The sequence below is a fragment of the Antechinus flavipes genome, chromosome 1 (genome assembly GCF_016432865.1).
Source record: "Antechinus flavipes isolate AdamAnt ecotype Samford, QLD, Australia chromosome 1, AdamAnt_v2, whole genome shotgun sequence".
NCBI classification, from domain to species: Eukaryota; Metazoa; Chordata; class Mammalia; order Dasyuromorphia; family Dasyuridae; genus Antechinus; species Antechinus flavipes.
This window is the reverse complement of record NC_067398.1, coordinates 605,609,656-605,631,830: the sequence shown is the minus strand read 5'-3', so window position 1 is coordinate 605,631,830 and position 22,175 is coordinate 605,609,656. Positions and strand designations below refer to the sequence as shown.

The following is a 22,175-nucleotide window of genomic DNA, read 5'->3' as shown; positions in this document are numbered from 1 at the left end:
CTTGTGGTGTCTCTTCACTATTCTGGCAGGAAATCTGAGGGCAGAGAGGGCTTTTTTAAAAACAGGCAAGGGCTTGTCACATGTAGTTTCAACTGATTTTTCACAATTTTATTTGCAGGCAAAAGCCAGTTTGTGTTTTAACAGCAACATCTCTTCCCTAGCAGATCTTTCCTTCCCATTCTTGCTAAAATGTTCTTTAGTCTATTTGCATGGTTAAACTATAAAAGATTAATTAAAGTACTAGCTTTACTGAGAGGTGTATTTTGATGTATCCAGTGTATTCAGGACACTACTGGTGATTATTTAATGCTCTAATAATAACTCTATCAAGGGAGAAAAAATTAGACAATATATTGGTATGTTTCTTCTAATAGAAAAACATGGAAGAGCTATGAAATGGCATAAACACACCCTTAGATGGCATTAGCTATTCCTGTGAATTCCTTGAGGAGACAATGTTAGTGATAGAAACCATCAAGTGTATTTTCAGAAATAGTAGTTTACTTTCTTTGCTTTTTTTTTAAGTGGGTAACACCCAAAATGTCACAGAAATAAAATATCAGGGAATGAGATAATTTCCAAGAGAAAAACAATGAGGTATATTCATGGAAAGTACTTACAATTCTTTAAAAAAAAAAAAGGTATTATATAAACAGAGTTAATACATTTGCTTGGTTTTTAAGAGCAATCTAATTCTCTGTTTTTCTGCTTTTTAGAAGGAAAATATAACATTGTGAGAAGATCTTGTTTTTTCTGTTTTATTTTTAAAATGTTTTTCTTTATATCATACATTTTTATAATAAAATAAAACCTAGGATATATGTGCTATTCATTTACTGTAGTCAGGATAAGAAACATCACTCTTGAGAGTTGCTTTTTGTTATTTTTATAACCATATAGCTTCAAGCAGAAAAGTCTGAATAAGATTTTGTCTGTCCTCTTAAAACAATTATTCCAAGATAAATATTTACATTTTTCATAGGATAATTACATATTACTTCAAATATATGCCCCATTGTTATAGGTTTTTTGATATGTAAGGAATGTTGGACATGAGTAACTAGGTAGAAGGAATACCATCTCCCTTGAATCTTGTTCCCAGGGTTAAGGATGTGGGCATGAGTGAACATGAGAAATGCAACCTCCTGTGTCCATTAACCAGAATAGCAAAACATAAGTTCAAGACATAAGTTTTGTGCTGAACACTTGTTCCTGGCTCTACTATTCAATGACCAGAGACTGTGGTTGATGAGCAGTCCTGTAGATCATCAATTTGAACTTTAGCTCTCACAAATCCAGGCTAGATGAAACTATTTCTAACTTTCAAAACTCTTAGCTATAGTAATTTTTTTTTTTTGGCGGGGTAAGAGAATGATGATAAAAGAAAATACAAAAGCCAACAAAATAAAATAAGATAATATAAAATCTTAAAGGTAATAAAATAAGATAATATAAAAATCTTAACAAACATTCTTTTTACTTCTTTTGTTGTAAATAAACTGATAAAAGAAATATTTAGTTTGCATGCATTGTCACAGTTGACATTAGGCATTGCAAGATCATTCTTTTTATTTTTTCATACTTCTATAGAATCAGATATAGAACTAGAAGACACTTGAGAGGTATCCAGTTCAACTCCTCTTGCCCCCTGCCTTTTTTCCCCCAAAAAATGTTGAAGTAAAGCAAGACAGATTCTGAGATCCAAACAGCATCATGTTGGCTAGAAAGGGCAGATCTGCATATGATTCTACGTATTTTGATACCAAAACTCAGTCTTCCTTCTACTCTAACAGATCTTCCTCAAATACTTTACAATCCCTTTAAACTGAAGGCCTATACCAAATGCTCCTCATTCCCACTTCTACTCCTTGCAGATTACACTTATTAGAACAACCTTTGGAGTCAAACTATTTAATATGAATTCCCAATTGCAAATAAACATGAATTTCCTAAATAATCATGCCTGTTCTTCAGTCATCTGATGAGAAAATAATGTTGATCAATTTTGGGGTGAATAAATACATAAAGCACTGCAATATTATGGCTTGGTAGTTGAAGAAAAATATTGTAAATAATATTTGTTTCATTCTAATAAATCTAGAAATAGTTTAAAGAGTTAAAAAGATTTTGAGGGGCATCCAAGCTAACAACATGTATGTAAAATTTTAGAATGATTCTATTTGAAATGGCCAAGATATAAAACCATAAAAAATGTGAGTAAATACTTGGCATATCAGGGCTTGTTATGTAATTACATGGTTTCAGTATGGTTCTTTTTCATTGAAAATTCTTATTAAGGATAGATTTCTACATATTTGCTAATGGGAAATTTAAATTGTTGTTAGATGCTATATTGTAAATGTCTAGTTCTTCAAATATTAACCATTTTAATCATTAACCATGTCCATCAAATTCAATTTTTCTTAAATAATTTGGGACTTGGGATCATCGTGACATAGTCATGAATCTGGGAATTTTTGCATTTTGAGTATTATCCAAGAAGTAAACAATTGAACTAATTTAAATAAGTCTTTGTTGGTTTGCTTGCTTATTTATTTATTTAAAGATGCTTCTGGGTTTACAAATACATGTGCCAAGTTTCAACCTTATAATTTTTAAAAGAATCAAGTGGCAAAGACCAAAAGGTACAATTAGACTTAGGAACATTAAAAGATTCTTAACTATAGTGGTTAGATATGATGCCCTAGAAATAAGGTCCTTTAATGATTGCAAATAAGTAGATAAAGTTTTATTAGATAGTTATTTACTTTTTTGAAACTACTTGTGGTCCTTTAAAAGCTGAAAAAATATATTTATTTTGTTTAGTTTAACAAAAATAATCAGTGCTAGATTATGAAATCCTCTCACTTTTCACTGGAAGTCCAATCTATTGTAAAGTTATGCATGAGGCCATACTTGCTTCAGTCTTGAAGAACCTGACCTCTAATAAGAGGGGTTTAAGATTTTTTTTTCTCATATTCTCTAGCTCCTTATGTACTGGAACCTTTAAAAAAAAAAAAGGTTCTTTAGGCTAAGATTCTAACTTCTGCCTAGGTCTCCTCAAAGATACTTGATATAAAATATAAATCTGATATAGTATAGATATGTATTTCCTACACATAATATAAATGCTAAAGAGCCAAAGACTGACAGAGAACATTGACAGAAGAAAGCAAAATAGACCCATTAACTTAATTTATAAGTAAAGATGCTATTTATATTTCAATAGGACCAAAAGGAATTTCAGTCCATAGTGTATATAAGAGCAACTGAGAGGGGGAGGGAAAAAACACTGATCAACCCTTCTTTAACAGAAAACATTACTTACCACTTGATTTAAAAAATCAAAGGAAGACACTAAGTCATAAGTTGTCTCTTCTTTTTAAACTGATGCAGTATTCTGCTCTTCTGCTCCTGTTAACAAGGGGTTGGAAGGTGAGAGTGTGCGAAGGGTCCATGCAGAGTTTGTTGCATCATACCAAAGCAAGTTTATTGCATCACACCAAAACAGAAAGTTAATTAGCCAAGACTATGCAGTAAGTGGTAAGTCATCTGTATTAAGCCAGAAGGGTAGTTTTGTGCCTGCTTCATAGGAAGTTATCATTGCATTAAACGTTTCTAATTTTGGAATATTTATAGATACTGTATTTTGTGGCATTAACAGTACTAATGTTTTGAGTATTCATACCAAATGATGACACAGTTGGCATATGAAGAGAAGTATTCAGAAGAATTCTCAGTAATTATCACATCACTTTTAAGTTGATATTTTCTAAGAGTAGCTATTTCCTCCCAATGAAGAAACTCTTCTTAATACCAGTCATCTCTTCTCAAAATTCAGTCCAATTAAATATGGCTATCATTGACTTGAATTCCTTTCATGAAATTATTGACTGGCAGAAATAATATATAAGTAGTCCAAATGAAACCTGAAAATTACAAGTTTAACCCTGAAAAGATGAAGTGCTTAACTTCTTTTATTGGATTTTTCCTTTAAAAAAAATTGAAGCTTTATTTTCAAAATATATTCATGGATAATTTTCAGTATTCACTCTTGTGAAACCTTGTGTTCCAAAATTTTATTCTTCCTTCCCCCCACCCCTTCCCCTAGATGGCAAGTGGATTTTTCTTTTAGAATTTTTCTATTAAAATAGTTGTGATTAAAAAAATAGACTTTCTGTGGAATTTTAGTTTTCTTTAAGGGTATGGATAGAGAAATAAATCTCCCTTCAGTCTTCAATTGCTGCAAAAATGGGTTAAGTCTATGTCAGCTTAAAAGAAGACTATGGATACTAATGAATGGATCTTCAGGAATTTCTTCAAGAATTTTTTTTTAACATTTCTCTCTTCTCTGTTCTCTCAAAATTCTCTTTATGGGTTTATAAACCAACATGGAGGAAGGAAAGATACTGTTGCTGCAGAAAGAGAATTTTTCAGAGGAACATGGGTTTGCAAATCTGCATACACACAGAGAGGGATATATAAAGGGATGAATATTTCTGTGAGCACAAAGAGAATGATGTTTGTTTAAAAATAACAATAATTGAACAATATCAATTATAGCATAATGAAAATTTATGCAAAAACACATATGGTTACAAAATGAGTATTCTGTATTTCATTTATTGGAAAATGATCAATTAGTTCTGCCCACTTAAAATAAAATCAATGCAAACAAATGTGACCAGAAGAGATAAAAAAAAATTTCTTAATTTTCAAAAATAATAAATAAGGTGACTTAGAATAAAGCAAAAGTTGGTTTTATGTGGAACTGATATTATTGTGGTTATTAAGAATCCACCAAGTGCACAACTCTGAATTTTCTGCTTGAAACATAAGTGAATTGTAGGATTTTTAGCATTTCTAACATTAATAGTCTTATTATCTAAAGAGAGAAACAACATGTTTCCATAGTAGTAGTAGAAGTGGTGGTGGTGGTGGTGATGGTGGTAATAACCACTGTCATTAAACATTGAAAAGCAAAGAATACAATAATTATGATAAGTTCTAAGGACATTAGAATACACTCTTATCACCTCTTTTATCTTTGTTATGCCAGCTTCATTATACTAAGAATCTTGTCTTAGCCTAAATCAGCAATTTGGGAACTCAGAGAAGATTGTCCCCAAGAGTTTATATAAGCCAGTAAGGTGTAAATCAATAAACCTTTATTGTGGTACATTTTAACACTTGGAACTGGTAAAAGGAGGCACAAGATCTATACTGGAAAAAGCCTAGAAACAAGGACAAAGAAAGTAGGGCAATAAAAGAGATTCAGAGAAAAAACATCCATTCAATTCTCATTTGCAAGTAGTGGTCAGTAATCTCTATTGAGGAAATGTTAAGGCACTAGCAAAAAAAAAAAAAAAAAAAAAAAAAGAATTGGGCTCAATCAATGGATGTTGTTCCCAAAGATAACCTCATGGAAAATCACTTTTCCTTTCTTATTAGTTAATATATGGGCCATCTGGAGTCTTCTTTTTTCTCATGTCCAGGCAACTAAGGAAGAGAAATTTTTGTAGGAATAAGGTAGATGATTTCTGAGCTCTGACATCACAGGCAGTGGGATACTAAAGATTTAATGGAGAAGAAAAAACTAAGAAAAACAAGTACAGAATTCAAAAGTTTTTAGAAAAAGAATGTGGAGCAGGAAGCATTTATTAAACACCTATTATGTCCCAAACACTGTTCCCAGACCACTGGCAGCCATATGAATCTTGAAGTGAGCCCTTCAAATCTGTCATTCAACTACTATTTTTTAAGTACTTGTTATGAGCCAGGTAATTGTTCTAAGCATTAGGGATACAAAGAAGGGCAAAGGGGGAAAAAAAACACAAATAAACAAAAGTTCTAGCTCAAAGTATGATGTGGGATCATACAAAAAATAATACACTGACACAATTATGTTTATATATGTACATATATAATATACATACATACACATATAATATACATATATTTGTATATAATTACAGGATAAATTGGAAGGGGGTTATTAATCTCATATGCAAGGCTTATGAAGAATCAAAAAAGGGTTCTTGCTAAAGGTAGGACTTTGGCTGAGTCTTGAAGGAAATTTTTTGAGCTGTTACTGCAATTTAAAAAAAAATTATTTTATATGGCACATCATCAATAATATGAAAAGAGGCATTCTTAATCGTCCATTTGAGACTTTATATTTTATTTTTAGAAAATCTTTACCTTCATCTAGAGATATTCCTTCATATTCTACAGTACCTCATAATAGCTTAAGAGCTTGTTGTGCTTCATAGAATAGTTAAGCGTGTCCCTTGTGACAATACTGCCGTATAGTGGAGTGACTAAAGTGTTAAACTTGTCATCATGAAGATCTGAATTGAAATTCCAGCACTGACACTATTTGTTTGCCAAGTTCAAATCATTTAATTTCTATAAGCCTCCATTTCCTCATCTGTAAAATGGGAATAATAAAAATAATGATAATAATTATTATTAAAAATATTTTGGACAATATCTAGGTTATATGTGTGTGTGTATATGGTATATTATATATGATTCCAGCCTCTTCTACTTCCAGTTCAGCACTCCTGGATCTTCTAAATGCAAAAGAATAGTTCTTTTTACTATTTATAGTAGTTTCCAGATGTGGTCACATGGGAGATGATTTTTAGAAGAAAAATATCTATACTTTTTTCCTACTCTGTGCCCTGGTACCAAAAATAAACATGGCCCTATTTCAGTGTGTGTGTGTGTGTGTGTGTGTGTGTGTGTGTGTGTGTGTGTGGCTATGCAGGAATAAAAGAAGTATTTTTTGATATTAGCAATAACTGTGGTCCCACTTTTAGAAAACCTGCTACATATAAATCAATCAAAAAAGATAGATGAGATAAAGGAAGAAAGACTAAATTATCTTACAGAATTTTTCTTCTATGAAAGCATTAATGGTAGGATTTCCTCAGTGTCAAGCTATCCTCCTTAGGGAAATAAAAATAGAATTTGATGTACAAATATTCCATAATACAAAAATTTTTCAGAAACATAGATAGTGAAATTTGTGTGTGTGTATACATGTGATATATATATCACATGCATATGTATGTACATATTGATTTTCAGAATATTTATTTTAACTATAAAAAGATTAGCTCCTTTGCAAAAGAATCAAGTATGAAGTTTGCCAAAATAGGAACATTCACTCAAATTAGGATTACACCCACTTTGGCATGTTGTAACAGGCACCCAGGGCATCAGGGAAAAAAAGTAGGAATAAATGGTTCCACAATCAAATTTGAGCCTCAGCCATATATGTATTAATTTCCAAATAGACATTTCCATTGCCTTTATGTGGATCAAGATTATGTTTATTTGCCAAAGCAGTTATTAAGCTCTAGGAAAGGAAAAAAAAAAAAACTATCTTCTACAACCTAGGGGAGTTTCACAATGATTACCTAGCCAGACACTCCCTAATATTTCTTTGTGTAAAGGGGGAAGTCAAGTAGTTTTGATAAACACAAGTCCTTAGAACTGATAGATATCAGGCAGAAAGCTTTTCATATTTTGTGGTAGTTTCCATTCAAAAAAGGCATCAAGTTCAGAACTTGCTGCAGGCTGACATACATGATGTGGTCTTACTATCAAGATTTAGAGAAATGCAAGGCATTCTTCCTTCTGACTCCAGGGTGGGGAGAAAGAGGAAAGGAGCAAGAGATTATACTGATGACAATCTAGATTTTATTATATCACCCAAAGTAGCATAACCTGCTGTACTAATGAAATCGTGTTCTTGGTTTAAAAGGGCAATTGTTCGCCTGACTTTGTGCTCACTAAAAACATTTCCCCAATCTTGTTAAATTATTGCACTCATTTCAGATTTTTATGGCTATGCAGCTTACCAACCCTCATTTCTTTACGTTTCATTCATTTTCCTTGTATTGATGATTAATGGAGGATGTCGAATGTTAGAGTGAGCAGGCATCAGCAAATGCAAGATCATAATTAGTTTAGCTGACGAGGGCCTCTGATAGCACTTGCATCTGGATGGAAAAATTACCCTATAGGGAACTGGCTGCTCACCAGGTCTTTTTAGTGATACATTGTGAAACACCCGATGAATCAAATGCCCTTTCAATGCCAAGAAAGTGTTCCAGTCTCGAAGCCAAAATTATGTCTGCAGAAAGCTTTCCATTTGAAATGTATCAGAGTACAATTATAACCATTGTATTTTTTTGGCAATGATACCACTCTTCTACAGTATGGACTGAAGTTAAATAAATTTCTTAAATTTTATGAAACTCTGAAATTTGAACTTATTATGTTAGTCATTCTTAATTTCTATTAAACTTGGCTTCCATGGAGACTCCCCCCCACCCCTTATCTAAAATGTGGGTTTTTTTTTTTTATGATATTTATTTAGAAAAAGTAGAGCTGAGTTGTAATTCAGGCTTTTTTTTTTTTTTTTGCAAGAAAATGCTATTTTTCTGTTTGTTAGTATTTGTGCCTACAAACATAGCCTGGTTTTTGTTTAAATGAGGTTAATGAAATTATTATTTGTTAGGGAGAATGTCATAAGCAATACTTATAAATTTGTCTCCCACTAAATATTCTGAAATTGTTATTGAAGCTGATGAGGGCATTACCAGTTGACTAAAATAAATTTGAATTAAAAAACCATGATTTCCTTGCTGAGTGCAGAAAAATAAATAAATAATCCTTCCACGGACAATGTTGCCTGGCTTTAGGATTAAGTTCATAAGAGGTCTCATTAATAATACTGTACTTCTCATTGGTTTGGCAGAGGTCAATACTCATTCCCTAGGAGTTGTGGGAAATAAACAGTATTCTGTTGAAGACCTTACAATTGTAAAAGAAAAACCGGAATCGAATGTCCTGCTTTCTGCTAATAACTTCTGTTACAAGAAAGCTACAAAGAAAGAGACTAGAATTAATTTTAAATGGTTCATTTTCTACATGTTCTCCAGGCTGACCACATTTTAAAACCAACACGACAGTCCTGCTGCTGTTTCCAAATTACATCATCCATATTTGTGATGTTATGTCTCTCAGATTTTGCTTTGACACTTTTCAAAGGTATATTTTAGAGTGCAGCATTTAGCAGCCATCATTAAAAGGCACAAACCCCAAAGTTCAAAAAGTTAGAGCTATGTCTGTGAAAAGTCTTTGGTGTTCCACACACCTCATCCATCACTGTAGGGTTAATTATATTGAAAATCAGTGGAGCCTATTAGACACAATTGAACCTGACCTCATTATGGCAGTGTGGTTTTATACTGTCATTGTTGGTAGTCCAGAGACAAAACTCTCTGGCTGATTTGTTCTTTCTCTCCTGATCATGTGACTCACCTTTGACCTGTGCGTGTTTTTTTTTTTTTCCTGCATTTCAGAGACGTAGAGGCTCGGGTGTTTTCTGTGCCAATTGCCTGACCACAAAGACCTCTCTCTGGCGAAAGAATGCCAATGGCGGCTACGTATGCAACGCGTGTGGCCTCTACCAGAAGCTCCACTCGGTAGGAAGAACTTACTAAGTTTGTTTTAGGAAAAGGTTTATATGGCAAGGGTAGCTATGGTATGGGCTTATTTGTGTGATTGGAACTGGCCTTCATTTAATTTCTTAGCATGTTTTTTCAATATGGTCACTTAGAAATCACATGTAATTCATTAGGAAGCAGGCTACAATGCTGAAGGGAAATCATCAGTGGTGCATTTAATTATTTGAATATAAGAGAAGAAAAACTTGATTTCTAAGAATTCCACTTGGCACATGGCTTAACAAATGTTTTCAGGATTCATTGAAATTTATTTGTGTTAGAAGAAGGATCCTATAAAAGGATATTAAATTTTGTGTGAAAAATTCAAAGCTGAGGATTCTATCCAAAATATGTATATTGTGGGATCGGTAGGAGAATAGACACAGTGCTAAAGTTTCTTGTTCCTTTTGTCTTCAGAAATGCCAACATGTTACATTTAAGGGGAAGACATTTTCAGAAACATTTCTTTTTGTAAAATGATGCTTTTGATTCCTAAATTTTATTTGAGGTTGAGAGCAGGTTCCTAAGATCCCAAATGATGCACAGAAGATTAAATTTAGAGACTATGTTGAGTTTTGTGCTGTTAGATGTAATAGAATCAACAAGGGTAATATGACATATAAGCCACTTCATAAAAAGAAAAGAACACCACTGGCTTTGGAGCCACGAGACCTGGATTCAGTTCCTAACTAAAACTTAATACTCCTAAGACCTCTCCAGATTTCATTCTTCCTCTTCACTAATATGCAGCAGTTGGCCTATGTGACTTCTTATGAGCCTTTCCATATTCTTTATAAATCTACAATAAAAAGAATGTTGTGAGATGGTGATGATGATGATAATATTTAACATGCTCTGTTTTTTTTTTGTTTGTTTGTTTGTTAAAACAATTGGGGTTAACTGATTTGCACTGGGTCACATAGTTAGGAAGTGTTAAGTGTTTGAAACCAGATTTGAACTCAGGTCTTCCTGACTTCAGGGTTGGTGCTCAATCTACTGTACCACCTAGCTACTCCATATTTAACATTTTCACAATACTTTATTCTTACAAAATGCTTATCATCTCTAAGAGATTGAAAGTATACTTACAGTTGACCCTATTTTATTAGATATATATTGCTGAGACCCAAACAGGCAAACTAATATAGTTAACAAGTAGTAAAAACTTGAACTCAAGTTTAATTGATTTTAAGTTGGCAAATTTCCATGTACCATGCCATGTCAATTTCCAATAGAAAGTATTTTTCCATTCTGAAAATGCAAATCACTTAGTCAAACATTTTATTTTATGTATTTCATCTGATGGTCACATCCATCTTTGAAATATTAGAAAAGAATATTCCATTTAATAGAATCATAGAACCTCAAAGGTCAGAGAGTCTGATCCCTATTTGAAGAAAAAAACACCTAGCAGAGAAGGTATCTAGTCTTTTAAAAAATACCTCCAATAATGAAAAAGTCACTATATTAACTAATCAATCAATATGTTGTAGTTATTAAACTGTATGTCAGGAATTGTGCCAGGTTCAGGGGATACAAATGCAAAAAAATACCACAGATACAGAAAATGTTTGTTGAAATGTTCTTTTTCATTTATGGAAAATTCAAATAATTAGAGAAATTCTTCCTTCTGTTGAAACAAAACATACCCAACTTCTACCTACTGGTCCAAGTTATATTTCCCAGAACTATACAAAAAAGCTCTAATCCTTTACCCATATGACAGGTCTCTTGATATTTGAAGACAATAGTAAGATGCCTTTGAATTTTCTTTCCTGGTGGAAACATTCTTCCTCCTTAATTTTGATAGCTATTGTAGTATTATTTTTGTTCTCAGTTCTACATAAAATACATTTTTCACATGTTTAGAGAAATTGATTTTTAAAAAACATTTTCATATATAGACCTTGGGAGCATTTTTCACATATATACATTACAAATATCCAATGTGAACAATCTATAAAAGTTTTTCTCATTGTGTAGTCTGTGAAAGGATTGTCTTTTCCCCTTTTCTAAACTACTTTCTTTTTTTTTTTTTACTTGCACCATTCCAGTATAGTAATAAGTTTCAACTTAATGATCATTGACATTAATGATTTTAACTGAACTTTGGCCAATCATGGGCTAGAAATTTAATTAAGCTTCTGCTCTATCAGGTTATAATAATTTAAATGATCTCATATATATATATTGAAGGCTTCAATTCTCGAAAGAACACACACATATACGTATACATCCCTTTATATTTCATCATATTTATGAGGCAAAATGCTAAAATAATGTTCTCTCATTTTATAGTAAAGTTGGAAAAAATAAAAGAAAAAAAATAATAAAAATAAAAAACATACATTTCCCACAAATTATTAACTTAAAACATAATTTCAATTAAAATTTATTGTTAAATGCCTATGTTTTAGGAACTACACAATGTACAGGGATACTAGGCACTAAGTAAGCAATGGGGCCATGTTTTTAACAAAACAGCATTATAGTGAAAAAAGGACAAGTACAAAAATGATTATGATACAAAAAAGAGCGTGATAAAGCAGTCAGTTTACAGATAAAGATCAAACATCATTTATGTGTCAAATATTGTAACATAATTTAGTTCAAATGTCAAGAGAAATTTGATTGGGAAAGTAATTTTCAGATGCAATTGAGTATGTAGGAATACTTTATGGCTCAGGATTTGAATTTTGAAAAAGAGATGGAATTCAGAAATGAAGTGGGAAGAATTCCTTTTTTAGATATGGAGCATGGCGAAAATAGTAGAGACAAAAGGACATGGAAAAATATAAACATCACAGGACAAAAAGTCACTATGGTTGTGCATACAAGATGCTGGGGTCAAAATGAAAGAATTTCAGAGTTAAGAATTTTAGGTTTTTGATTATTATCCTATTAACTCACAGTCATGGGTTACAGAAATAAAATGGAAATGGAAGCTTTAGGGTTAAAGACTTCAAAGAAATGTGCAGGCAGGATTTTAAATGGATCATCATACAGATGTCCAAGGCCATCAAGGATTAGGGGAGAAGACAGAGTATAGAATAAATCTAAACAAGGTACCAAAGTATGAGAAAATTTTGAAGAGTGTCCAAGAAGTTGTAGAAGACAACAGAGAGAATCAGGAGAAAGAGATTTAGTCAAAGGATTAATAATTTAGAGAACAGTTGCCTATACCTGGCAATGAAATATTTAAAAAGAATAATCACCAATAAGAGTACTAACAGTGTAGTAGAATTTACAAAGATATAGTTTTCAAGTAATGTTAGAAGTTGGAAGGAATATAAAAAGAAGGGCACTTGATAACAATGATACAAAATTTCCATTACATTATTAAATAAACACTACTTAATCAAGGGGAAGAGGACTTTCATTTTATAACTTGTCTTAAATATCTTCCAATTGTTTTAAATCAATGTCAGTTAGACAGTCAATAAATATTTATTAAATACTTAGTATGTGGTAGTCACTCTGCTTTCAGAAAAGTTCATGAACCTTCCTGGATATATTTATTCATCTCTAAAATGAGAAAGGTGGGAATTTAGCTCTCAAAGGTTTTTACTTCTATGAAAACTTGAAGAATATGGTTACAAACTTTTCTTTTCCTACAAGATTCTTTTGTGACATCAGTGAAAGCACTTTAAAGGTGCTTTTTCCCTAAAAATTAAAAAAAAAAAAACAACTAAATATAAGCTGAAACATTTTTAAGGATATTGAATTTTTGATGATATCAATAGCTTTCTTAATGGAAATTAAAAACTATTCATTTGATTTTTTTCCCCTCTGGCTTAGTATGGATTGAAGAGTTCACTTTAAAAAAAATTAGATGGTATTTATTAATTTTCAGACTAAGCTATTAGGCACAATTAGTACATTATCATTATAGGAAAAACAAGTTCTATTAACTTTACAACTTCAGACAAAGATTGGCTTTTTACTATATGTAGAAAATTGATTATATTGCCATCCATGGACTTTGTTCACATAATAGGAATACTTGCTCAAAGTGCACATGAAAACAATTCATGAAATATGTGTGGTAAGTTATAGAATTACAGAGTACAGTGGAAGAAAACATATTTTGACTAAGGCCACAATGAATTGTCTCTTTATTTATTCATATACATATTTATTGATACTATGTTGATAACTTTGTAACATATACAATATCCTCCTAACAAAATCTACTTCAAAAAGCATAGTCTGAGAATCCAGAGAATTATTGTTTATTCCAGTACTCCCAATATGATTTTAAATCTTAATCTTAAAATTTTAATTTTAAATCTTAATTCTTAAAAATCTAAATCTTAATATTAAAAAAGGGCAAAATGTGCCTTTTATTTTGCCACCTGAAAAATGGAGATGCCATCTAGCCTTATTTAGCTTTTAAGGAGGTTATGATAATAGAATAAAATCACAGAAGTGAAAGTTATTTGAGTGATTCCACATAATAGGTACTTAATAAATGATGGTTGAACTTATTCCTTAAGAATAATACTCCTTGGGTAATGGTAATAATAATTCAAAATAATTAATTGATATATTTGCTTAGTATATATAATAATTTTCTTATCAATCATGCATAATAATATCTTGTATAGTTTATTGGACATCCTACTATTGTTGTATGATTTTTAGCTTTGCTACTAAATTGATTTTATTTTTTTAATCTGATTTCAGGATCTCTTTTCCTTGATTTAAAACTATGATAGAAAATAAACATTTTACATGTTAATATGTAATATCACTTAAATGATTTTAAAATGTTTTATCAACATGGGAAGAAAAATAAAAGAAAGATGGCCGACCTCCTAGTGGTCTAAAATAGAAACATCAAATATGCTTTGATCTCCTATATAAATATTTTATTTTCTAACCCTACTAATGTTGGGTTTTATTTTGTATGTTGTTATTACACAATTTCATATTTAGATATAAAATTATATAAATCTTTAACAAGCAGTTTCAAAAGTAATCATCCAGTTTCTCAAGATCCAACCTAAAACTGAAGGTGGGAAATATTTCCCCTAGTCATCGACAAGTAATTTTTAATCAGCTTTTTTTTTTTTTTTTTTGGTATACTAAATAATAGTCTGGGGGAAATAGTGAGTTTATAAATATCATTTAAAAATAAATTGATAATTGACTTAGTGTTTCAACAACATTAGGCATTTAAATTAAGTTAAAAGTTCATCTTAGTGTGGTTGTTTTTAAATGAATCCTTTTTGTCAAAGTAAGGCAAGTTAGTGAATCTTTTTCAACTTGACAATGTATAGTTTATATTTGTACACAAATTTCTACTGTGTTTTAATGTATTTCCTTTCCTTTGTGTATTACATATATGTTCTATGCAGACTCCCAGGCCTTTAAACATCATCAAACAGAACAACGGTGAGCAGATCATTAGGAGACGGACGAGAAAGCGCCTTAACCCAGAGGCACTTCAGGCTGAGCAGCTAAACAAACAGCAGAGGGGTAGTGGTGAGGAGCAAGTCAATGGAAGCCCATTAGAGAGGAGGTCAGAGGATCATTTAACTGAAGGTCACCAGAGAGAAATTCAGCTCCCCAGCCTGAGTAAATATGAGGCCCAGGGTTCATTGACTAAAAGCCATTCTGCTCAGCAGCCAATGTTGGTCAGCCAAACTCTGGATATTCACAAAAGGATGCAACCTTTGCACATTCAGATAAAAAGTCCTCAGGAAAGTACTGGAGACCCAGGAAATAGTTCATCAGTATCCGAAGGTAAAGGAAGTTCTGAGAGAGGCAGTCCAATAGAAAAATACATGAGACCTGCGAAACATCCAAATTATTCACCACCAGGAAGCCCTATTGAAAAGTACCAGTATCCAATTTTTGGACTTCCATTTGTACACAATGACTTCCAGAGTGAAGCAGATTGGCTGCGATTCTGGAGTAAATATAAGCTGTCAGTTCCTGGGAATCCGCACTACTTGAGTCATGTGCCTGGCCTACCAAACCCTTGCCAAAACTATGTGCCTTATCCCACCTTTAATCTGCCTCCTCATTTTTCAGCTGTTGGATCAGACAATGACATTCCTCTAGATTTGGCGATCAAGCATTCCAGACCTGGGCCAACTGCAAATGGTGCCTCCAAGGAAAAAACTAAGGCTCCATCAAATGTAAAAAATGAAGGTCCCTTGAATGTAGTAAAAACAGAGAAAGTTGATAGAAGTACTCAAGATGAACTTTCAACAAAATGTGTGCACTGTGGCATTGTCTTTCTGGATGAAGTGATGTATGCTTTGCATATGAGTTGCCATGGTGACAGTGGACCTTTCCAGTGCAGCATATGCCAGCATCTTTGCACGGACAAGTATGACTTCACCACTCACATCCAGAGGGGCCTACATAGGAACAATGCACAAGCCGAAAAAAATGGAAAACCTAAAGAGTAAAACCTTAGCACTTAGCACAATTAAATAGAAATAGGTTTTCTTGATGGGAATTCAATAGCTTGTAATGTCTTATGAAGACCTATAAAAACACTTCATAGAGCCTACCTTATCCAGTATAAAATCCCTCATTATTTACCTTTTTTTCCCCCTTCTTTTCTTTTGATGTGTGGGTTACCAAGATTCAAAAGTGAAATGAATAATGGTCAATGGGAAAGGAAGATGATAGCAATTAACATTTGGAACCCGATAAAGCAAAAGTATCTTGGATAAAGTGTACCATGATATATATCCCTGAGAAATACCTCTAGACCTCAGTTATTCTGTTTGTTCAGAATGAACAAAAATGTATCTATGTACATGTATGCAGTGTATGTGAATACATATATATACATGTATATATAAAATGGTGATATAATAAGGGACTGACCTGGTTACTTGTTAAGAAACTCAGAAATAGTGGCCATTTTTTTTTTAATGATAACATAAAATCTTATGCATAAAAGAGGGATGAAAGAGATATTCAGAGATCTTCTTTTCTTCAGGGCAGCTAACAGAATGGCAAAAGTTGAATAGTGAATAAGTGCCCTAACCACCCTCATTGGTAAAATTTCTTATTTGAACACAAAAATGCAAGTTGGGGTTAGGTTTGTGTGAGGAGAAGCAGCAAGGGAAAAATAGAGATGGGAGCAAAACGTCTTCAGCTAGCCTGCCTATAATATTTATGTCTATTAGCTATGTCCAAATGTTCAATAGTCATTTAGTTTGCAATTTGGGGTAAGTTGGGCTCAGGTGTATGCATTGTTATAAACACTGTCCTTAAAGCTTCCATAGTAATTTCACCTGGGCCTTTCTTTTCTCGGGTGAAGAACCAGTTCTTTTCTTAGACACTACTTGGTCACTAACCTCACCTGGCACAATATAATGAAAGGAATCCCTTCAGTTCAAACAGCTAGATGAATAATAAGATCACATCATGGGCCTGATTTGTAGAGAACATTATCTCCACAGGGTAACCTGCTGTATTTATTTATTTTTCCTGGTTAAATATATTTTCAAAACTTTGTGGTTAGGCAGAGTCTAAGGTTACTTTTACCACAGACTGACAGTTGGTATATATACTGGTCAATCCCTTCAGAAGACTTCTTCCAGGTATAGCTAACTAGCATTGAATAGAATTCTTAGAAGTATGTCCTCATAGTACTTTTAATACTTAAGGCTTTGTAAAACTATCCATGAAGGGAAAGCTCCTCAGCATAACTGCTCAGGGAAATAGGGCTAAATAACTGAACATTAAATAATTGGTTAAAGGTGCTGTTAGACGATCCTCAATGCTTGCTACAAGGATGTACAAGGACTGACTTTAATAATTTGCATTATATTGTCCCAACCAGTAGTTTATTATTGTTGTTGTTATTATTATTTTGCCACGGAGATGTAGAAGATATTACAAGCTACTGGATGCACTGTCAGATTAACTTATTTCATTAAAGAAGTTGGGAGAACAAATAGAAAAAAAAACTTATTTTTCTAGTAAATATTAATGTATTACATTTCAAATAATGGTGCCTGACATATTGAATAATTATTTTCTACAGTGTACGTATGCAACAAAGATATTCCATCATGCATTAGAGTCAGTTCTGGCTCTGCCTCGCTGTTTACATTTGCAAATGTAGCAAACAAGGTAATGAAGCAACTCTTTCTATTGCAGTAGATATCTTCTTTTTGTGTGTGTGTGTGCATTAAAGTTGTAAACGGTAACATGAAATGAATGAAATTTCTTGATATAATGGTATGGAAAATAAGAAGGAAATGAAAATATTTTTATGCCTACTTAGGAAAAAAAAAAGGGTAGCACTATTCATTCCAAGTACTTTTTTTTAATTCTTAAGCTCTTAACTCACATTGTTATGCTTAAAATGATAAACATATATTCTCTTTTTATTGCTTTGTCTGTTTCAAATGAAACATTTCAGAAATTATTTTGATAAGTGCCATTGGACTACTCGGCACCCATGTTTTTATTGCATTCTGTAGTAGCATTGCGTTCCATTTTTACAATATTATGCAGTTGCTTTTTTTTTTTTTTTTTTTCATTTTGTTTGGGTTCCTTTCTTTTCCAAAGTGCAGGGTCTTAATCTCTTCAAGTTGGATGGCCTAGATTACTCAACTGGTTTGTGAATGTTTCAGTGAATGGATTTAAAATGTCTTTCCAATATTATGTTGTCATTTTCATTTTTGCATTTTTAAATGTTCAAAAAAAAATCAGGACTAAGTCCTCTGCTTGAGTTTCATTGTGAAGGGTCCTATTCTTATCTCACTTACATCTCGCGTAGCTCTAATATTTTCATAACTGAAAGGAAGAAATGGCATAATTAGCACCTGCATTCAAATGATGGCATATCACTTTCTTTCTGATAGAATGTTGATACCCATATCTCAAAACTAGACAGACAAAATTGGAGGGTACCAGAGGAAAGGTACCTGTCCAACCAACAGGCAAAATTTTGTTCAAAGCTTTCTAAGAAAAATAATAAAAAGTCATGCATAATGTTAGCAGCCTACAAGCAACAGTATTTCTGGACAGCTCACACCTAGCTCACTGCCAGAGGTTTTCACTCATTGGGGCAGTATTACAAGTATAACTTTTTCACTTGTATAAAACTATTCTTGAAAATTTTATGTGTGTGTGTGTGCTAGACACATGTAGGCTGCTCAATGTAGCCATGCATGCTTTCCTTGCCATCCCTTTTTCCTCCCTCACAACAGATACAGTAGATATGACCAGCACATGGAAGATCTTTCTTTTTTAAAACTATTCTTGAGCATATTTATCTTCAATCTAGTTTCTGTATACTTTTTTAGTTAGCATTGCTTTGATGAATCTTATTCCACACACCTCATTCATTCTTATTTTTGTTGTTGTTGCTTTTAGGAGATAGATGGGATATTGAAAAACGGTTTGTTTTTTTCCCTTTAAAAAAAAAATTCATATAAGGTTACACTAAAAGTGACCCCTTTTCTTCCCCCTCCCTTTACTTGTCAAAATCTAAATTGCCTCTTTGCCCTACATCTTAAGAAACAGTAAGAAAAACCATGGTGAGGTTTTTGTTTGTTTGTTTGTTTTTAGCTTTCAGAATAAACTTTGGATTACTGTCCTCATGGTCTGTTTTGAAACAGGACTTTTTTCTCAGTATCCCAAGGTGCTCTTTTAGAGATTTTGCCCCCTTTGGCAAATGACATTCCTATGCAGAGTACCTTTTGTTAGTATGTCCTGAATATTCAGTAACTATGTGTTCTGAATAATGATTCTTGTCAAATTCGATATGGACCACTTCTGTCCTTTTCTCTCCCCTTGGCCTTCTTTTTATCCTCCTTTCTCATACATAAACCCACACTTTGACTGTTGCTTGGGATGGAAAAATAGTTTACAGCCAGCAGACCTCTGAAGATTAAGTTTTGAGAGATACGCGCCTGTAAGTGTCCAAGAAAAGGATAGCACTCTACATGTTAACAAAATCACTTATGTAATACAAATGAGGGAAATATAGTATGCCCAGTCTTCTCTACATGACATATTGAGATGTTCTAAAAAGTCTACTCTTAAGATAGTGATGTTTTGTTCTCAACTGTTCTCTTTTAGTGAAGGTAGATTTTAGAAAACAAGCATGGGGATTCTTTTCTAAGGTAATATTAATGAAAAGGAAAAAAAAATATTACTCTTAACAGCTCTTTGTTGAAGCCTGTGGTAGCACATTATGTTAATGATTGCACATCTGCACATAATCTATTATGATCCAATGCAATTACAGCTCCAAAAATATTAAATATGTATATATTTTAAATGCCTGAGGGGGAAAAAAAAAACATTTTTCTTAGTTAATTGAAGATTATCAATACTGCTATAAAATAAAGGAATTATTAGCCTCTTGCTGTGTGGCTGCAAACTATCACAAGGTAACCTGTCTTGGGACCTCTGAACTGTTGCCTGCTAAGTCAGTGAACAATAAATTATTTCTGGGAAGTGAAATATTTGCCACCTTTGGGGATGATGAAAGTTGGGATACCAAAGCAGGGCTGCTGGTCATTTGTGTCTTATAACTCGGGCTTTGGCCTAAAGATTTGATACAGCAATTTTTCCCTATCATTGAGATGAAGTTCCCACTGAAAGTTAAAGACGTCTTTGGTCAGCAAAGTGGGCAGAAACTTGCTGACTGCCATGGATTAGATAAAAGAACACTAAGTAAAACTCAAACTGAATATTATGCTAATATGTTAATAAAAGGTAGGTATAATTATGTAACTATACATGAGGAAAAGTTGAAAAAACACAGATTGAGTCCTTTGGAAGTCCAGTATTAATTTTCCCAATGATTACTTCGACTAAAATAGAAGGTTTAATTCCTTCCTCCAAAAGGAACCTACTTTCAGTTTTCCATTGCTATTTCATGGATGTTTGACACATGTGATCCTGATACTAATCATAGCATTGAGAATTATCCAGGGAAATTTGCATGGACATTCATAATAATAAAGAGTTCTGGCAATTGTTAGGCCAGACTCTATCTAGTTGATAATAAAGAAAATGTGAAATGGCAACTGGATTACATATACTCATGGGTTACACTCTAGGAAAAAAAAGGTAGAATTTCCTATTCCATGTTCTACTCCCAGAGAAAAGGGGAGGGGGTAGAGAAATCATTTTATTGTGGGATTTTTAAAATGTTCTTTGGAGAAAATGTTCTTTGATTATCCAAAAATACAAATCTTGACTTTACTTTTTCTCCTCCATCCGTTTCACTCCACTTCCATTAAGTGACCTACAGCAAGTCACTTGCAACCTCTGTGTGCCTCAGGTTCCTCCACTGTACAATGGTAAAAATAAATAAATAAAATACATTATTAATAATAGTAATAATGTAGTACTTATTTGGAAAGCACTTTGAGGTCCTTGGCTGCAAGACACAGCACAAATGCCAAGTAGTATTATGTAGCTAAGGAGCTTGTTTAAACCCTTAGCTCCCAAGGACCAGAACAAGTTAGGTTTGTTGTTTTACTTTTGAATTTGCTTTTTTTATTTTCTTTTGTAGATGAGCTGTAAATATTCTCACTATGCAGTCTATAGTGAAGACTGTGGAAAGGCAAAACTATTACAAGGCTGATAAAAATCATAGTTTTAATGGCTACCAACAAGGCAACTAACACTGATAGTAATAATATGCCAAATTGCTTAAAATGGACTGTTTTTGACAAAAACATAGATGTTTGGGTGGGGTGGGATAGGGTGGGGGGGAAACATCTCAAAATGCCAATGTAAATTTACCTTGCAGCAATATTCACCAGCAAAAATGTCGTTCATATGGAATGATTTCATGTTGCTAAGAAAAAAAACTCAATTTGTAGTCCTGATTTGAACTTTAGAATGTTGGCTATTATTGTTCTGTCCTTACAACACATGGAATTTTTTATTTTATTTTATTTTATTTTTATTTTATTTTATTTTGGTTTTCATAGTGCATGTTCATTTCTACTCACAACATGTTCTTGGTGTATTTCTTATGCAAACAATCTTCAGGCAGCAAAGATGTCTGTTACATCTAAACTTGAATAATAAAGTTTTACCACCAGTTATAAATAATGGTGTTGGTATGGTTTATACAGATACACTTGCATCTATAAAGCTTCAGGAAATGAAGAGAGGAAGGGCTGGAGTAATCTGGTATGAAAGATTCAATTCGTTTTTAGAATGCTTGACCCATCTGAGAAAGAATTTTTTCAACTGGAGATCCATGAAAAATGGCTCTTCCCTGGGTTTTGTTCAGTTTTTAATAGCTTTTTTTTTTGGTCTACTTTAATCAATTATCTGTCAGAAAAATGTAGAAAATTAGAAAATATATATAAATTGAGTCAAAATACTGGCCTTTGATGAGTTTACAATCTCAAGAAATATATGCCAATATTAAAAATAATGAAAATACTTAGACAATTTTAAAAATTCAAATTAATATAGTCTTAAGAGAACATTAAAGTTCTAAAAAGAGAAAACATTAGCAAAGACATGTTAGTGTTAACAGGGGAACAGATTTCGCAGTTAGAAGCAGAATGATCTAAATAAAGTAATTTTAAAATAATATTTAAGGTGATTTATTTTCAGTAAAATTAAGGAGCACATTGTAGTAGGGGAGTGAACAAGCATTTATTAAGTTCCTACTAAGTGCCAGCCACTGCA

The 22,175-nt window shown here is 32.7% G+C and overlaps 1 protein-coding gene across 2 annotated transcripts in view; it reads left to right on the top strand.

Annotated features, from left to right (window-relative positions):
- The window catches only part of TRPS1 (transcriptional repressor GATA binding 1), a 303,434-nt gene extending 281,850 nt beyond the window's left edge, over positions 1 to 21,584 (top strand). For both annotated transcript variants that reach the window (XM_051971007.1, XM_051971006.1), the window contains 2 exons: positions 9,381 to 9,503; positions 14,885 to 21,584. In XM_051971007.1, coding sequence (XP_051826967.1) covers positions 9,381 to 9,503; positions 14,885 to 15,946 — 1,185 coding nt within the window. In that variant the 3' untranslated portion in view covers positions 15,947 to 21,584. The remainder of the gene's footprint in view (positions 1 to 9,380; positions 9,504 to 14,884) is intronic.
- Positions 21,585 to 22,175: the final 591 nt, after the last annotated feature.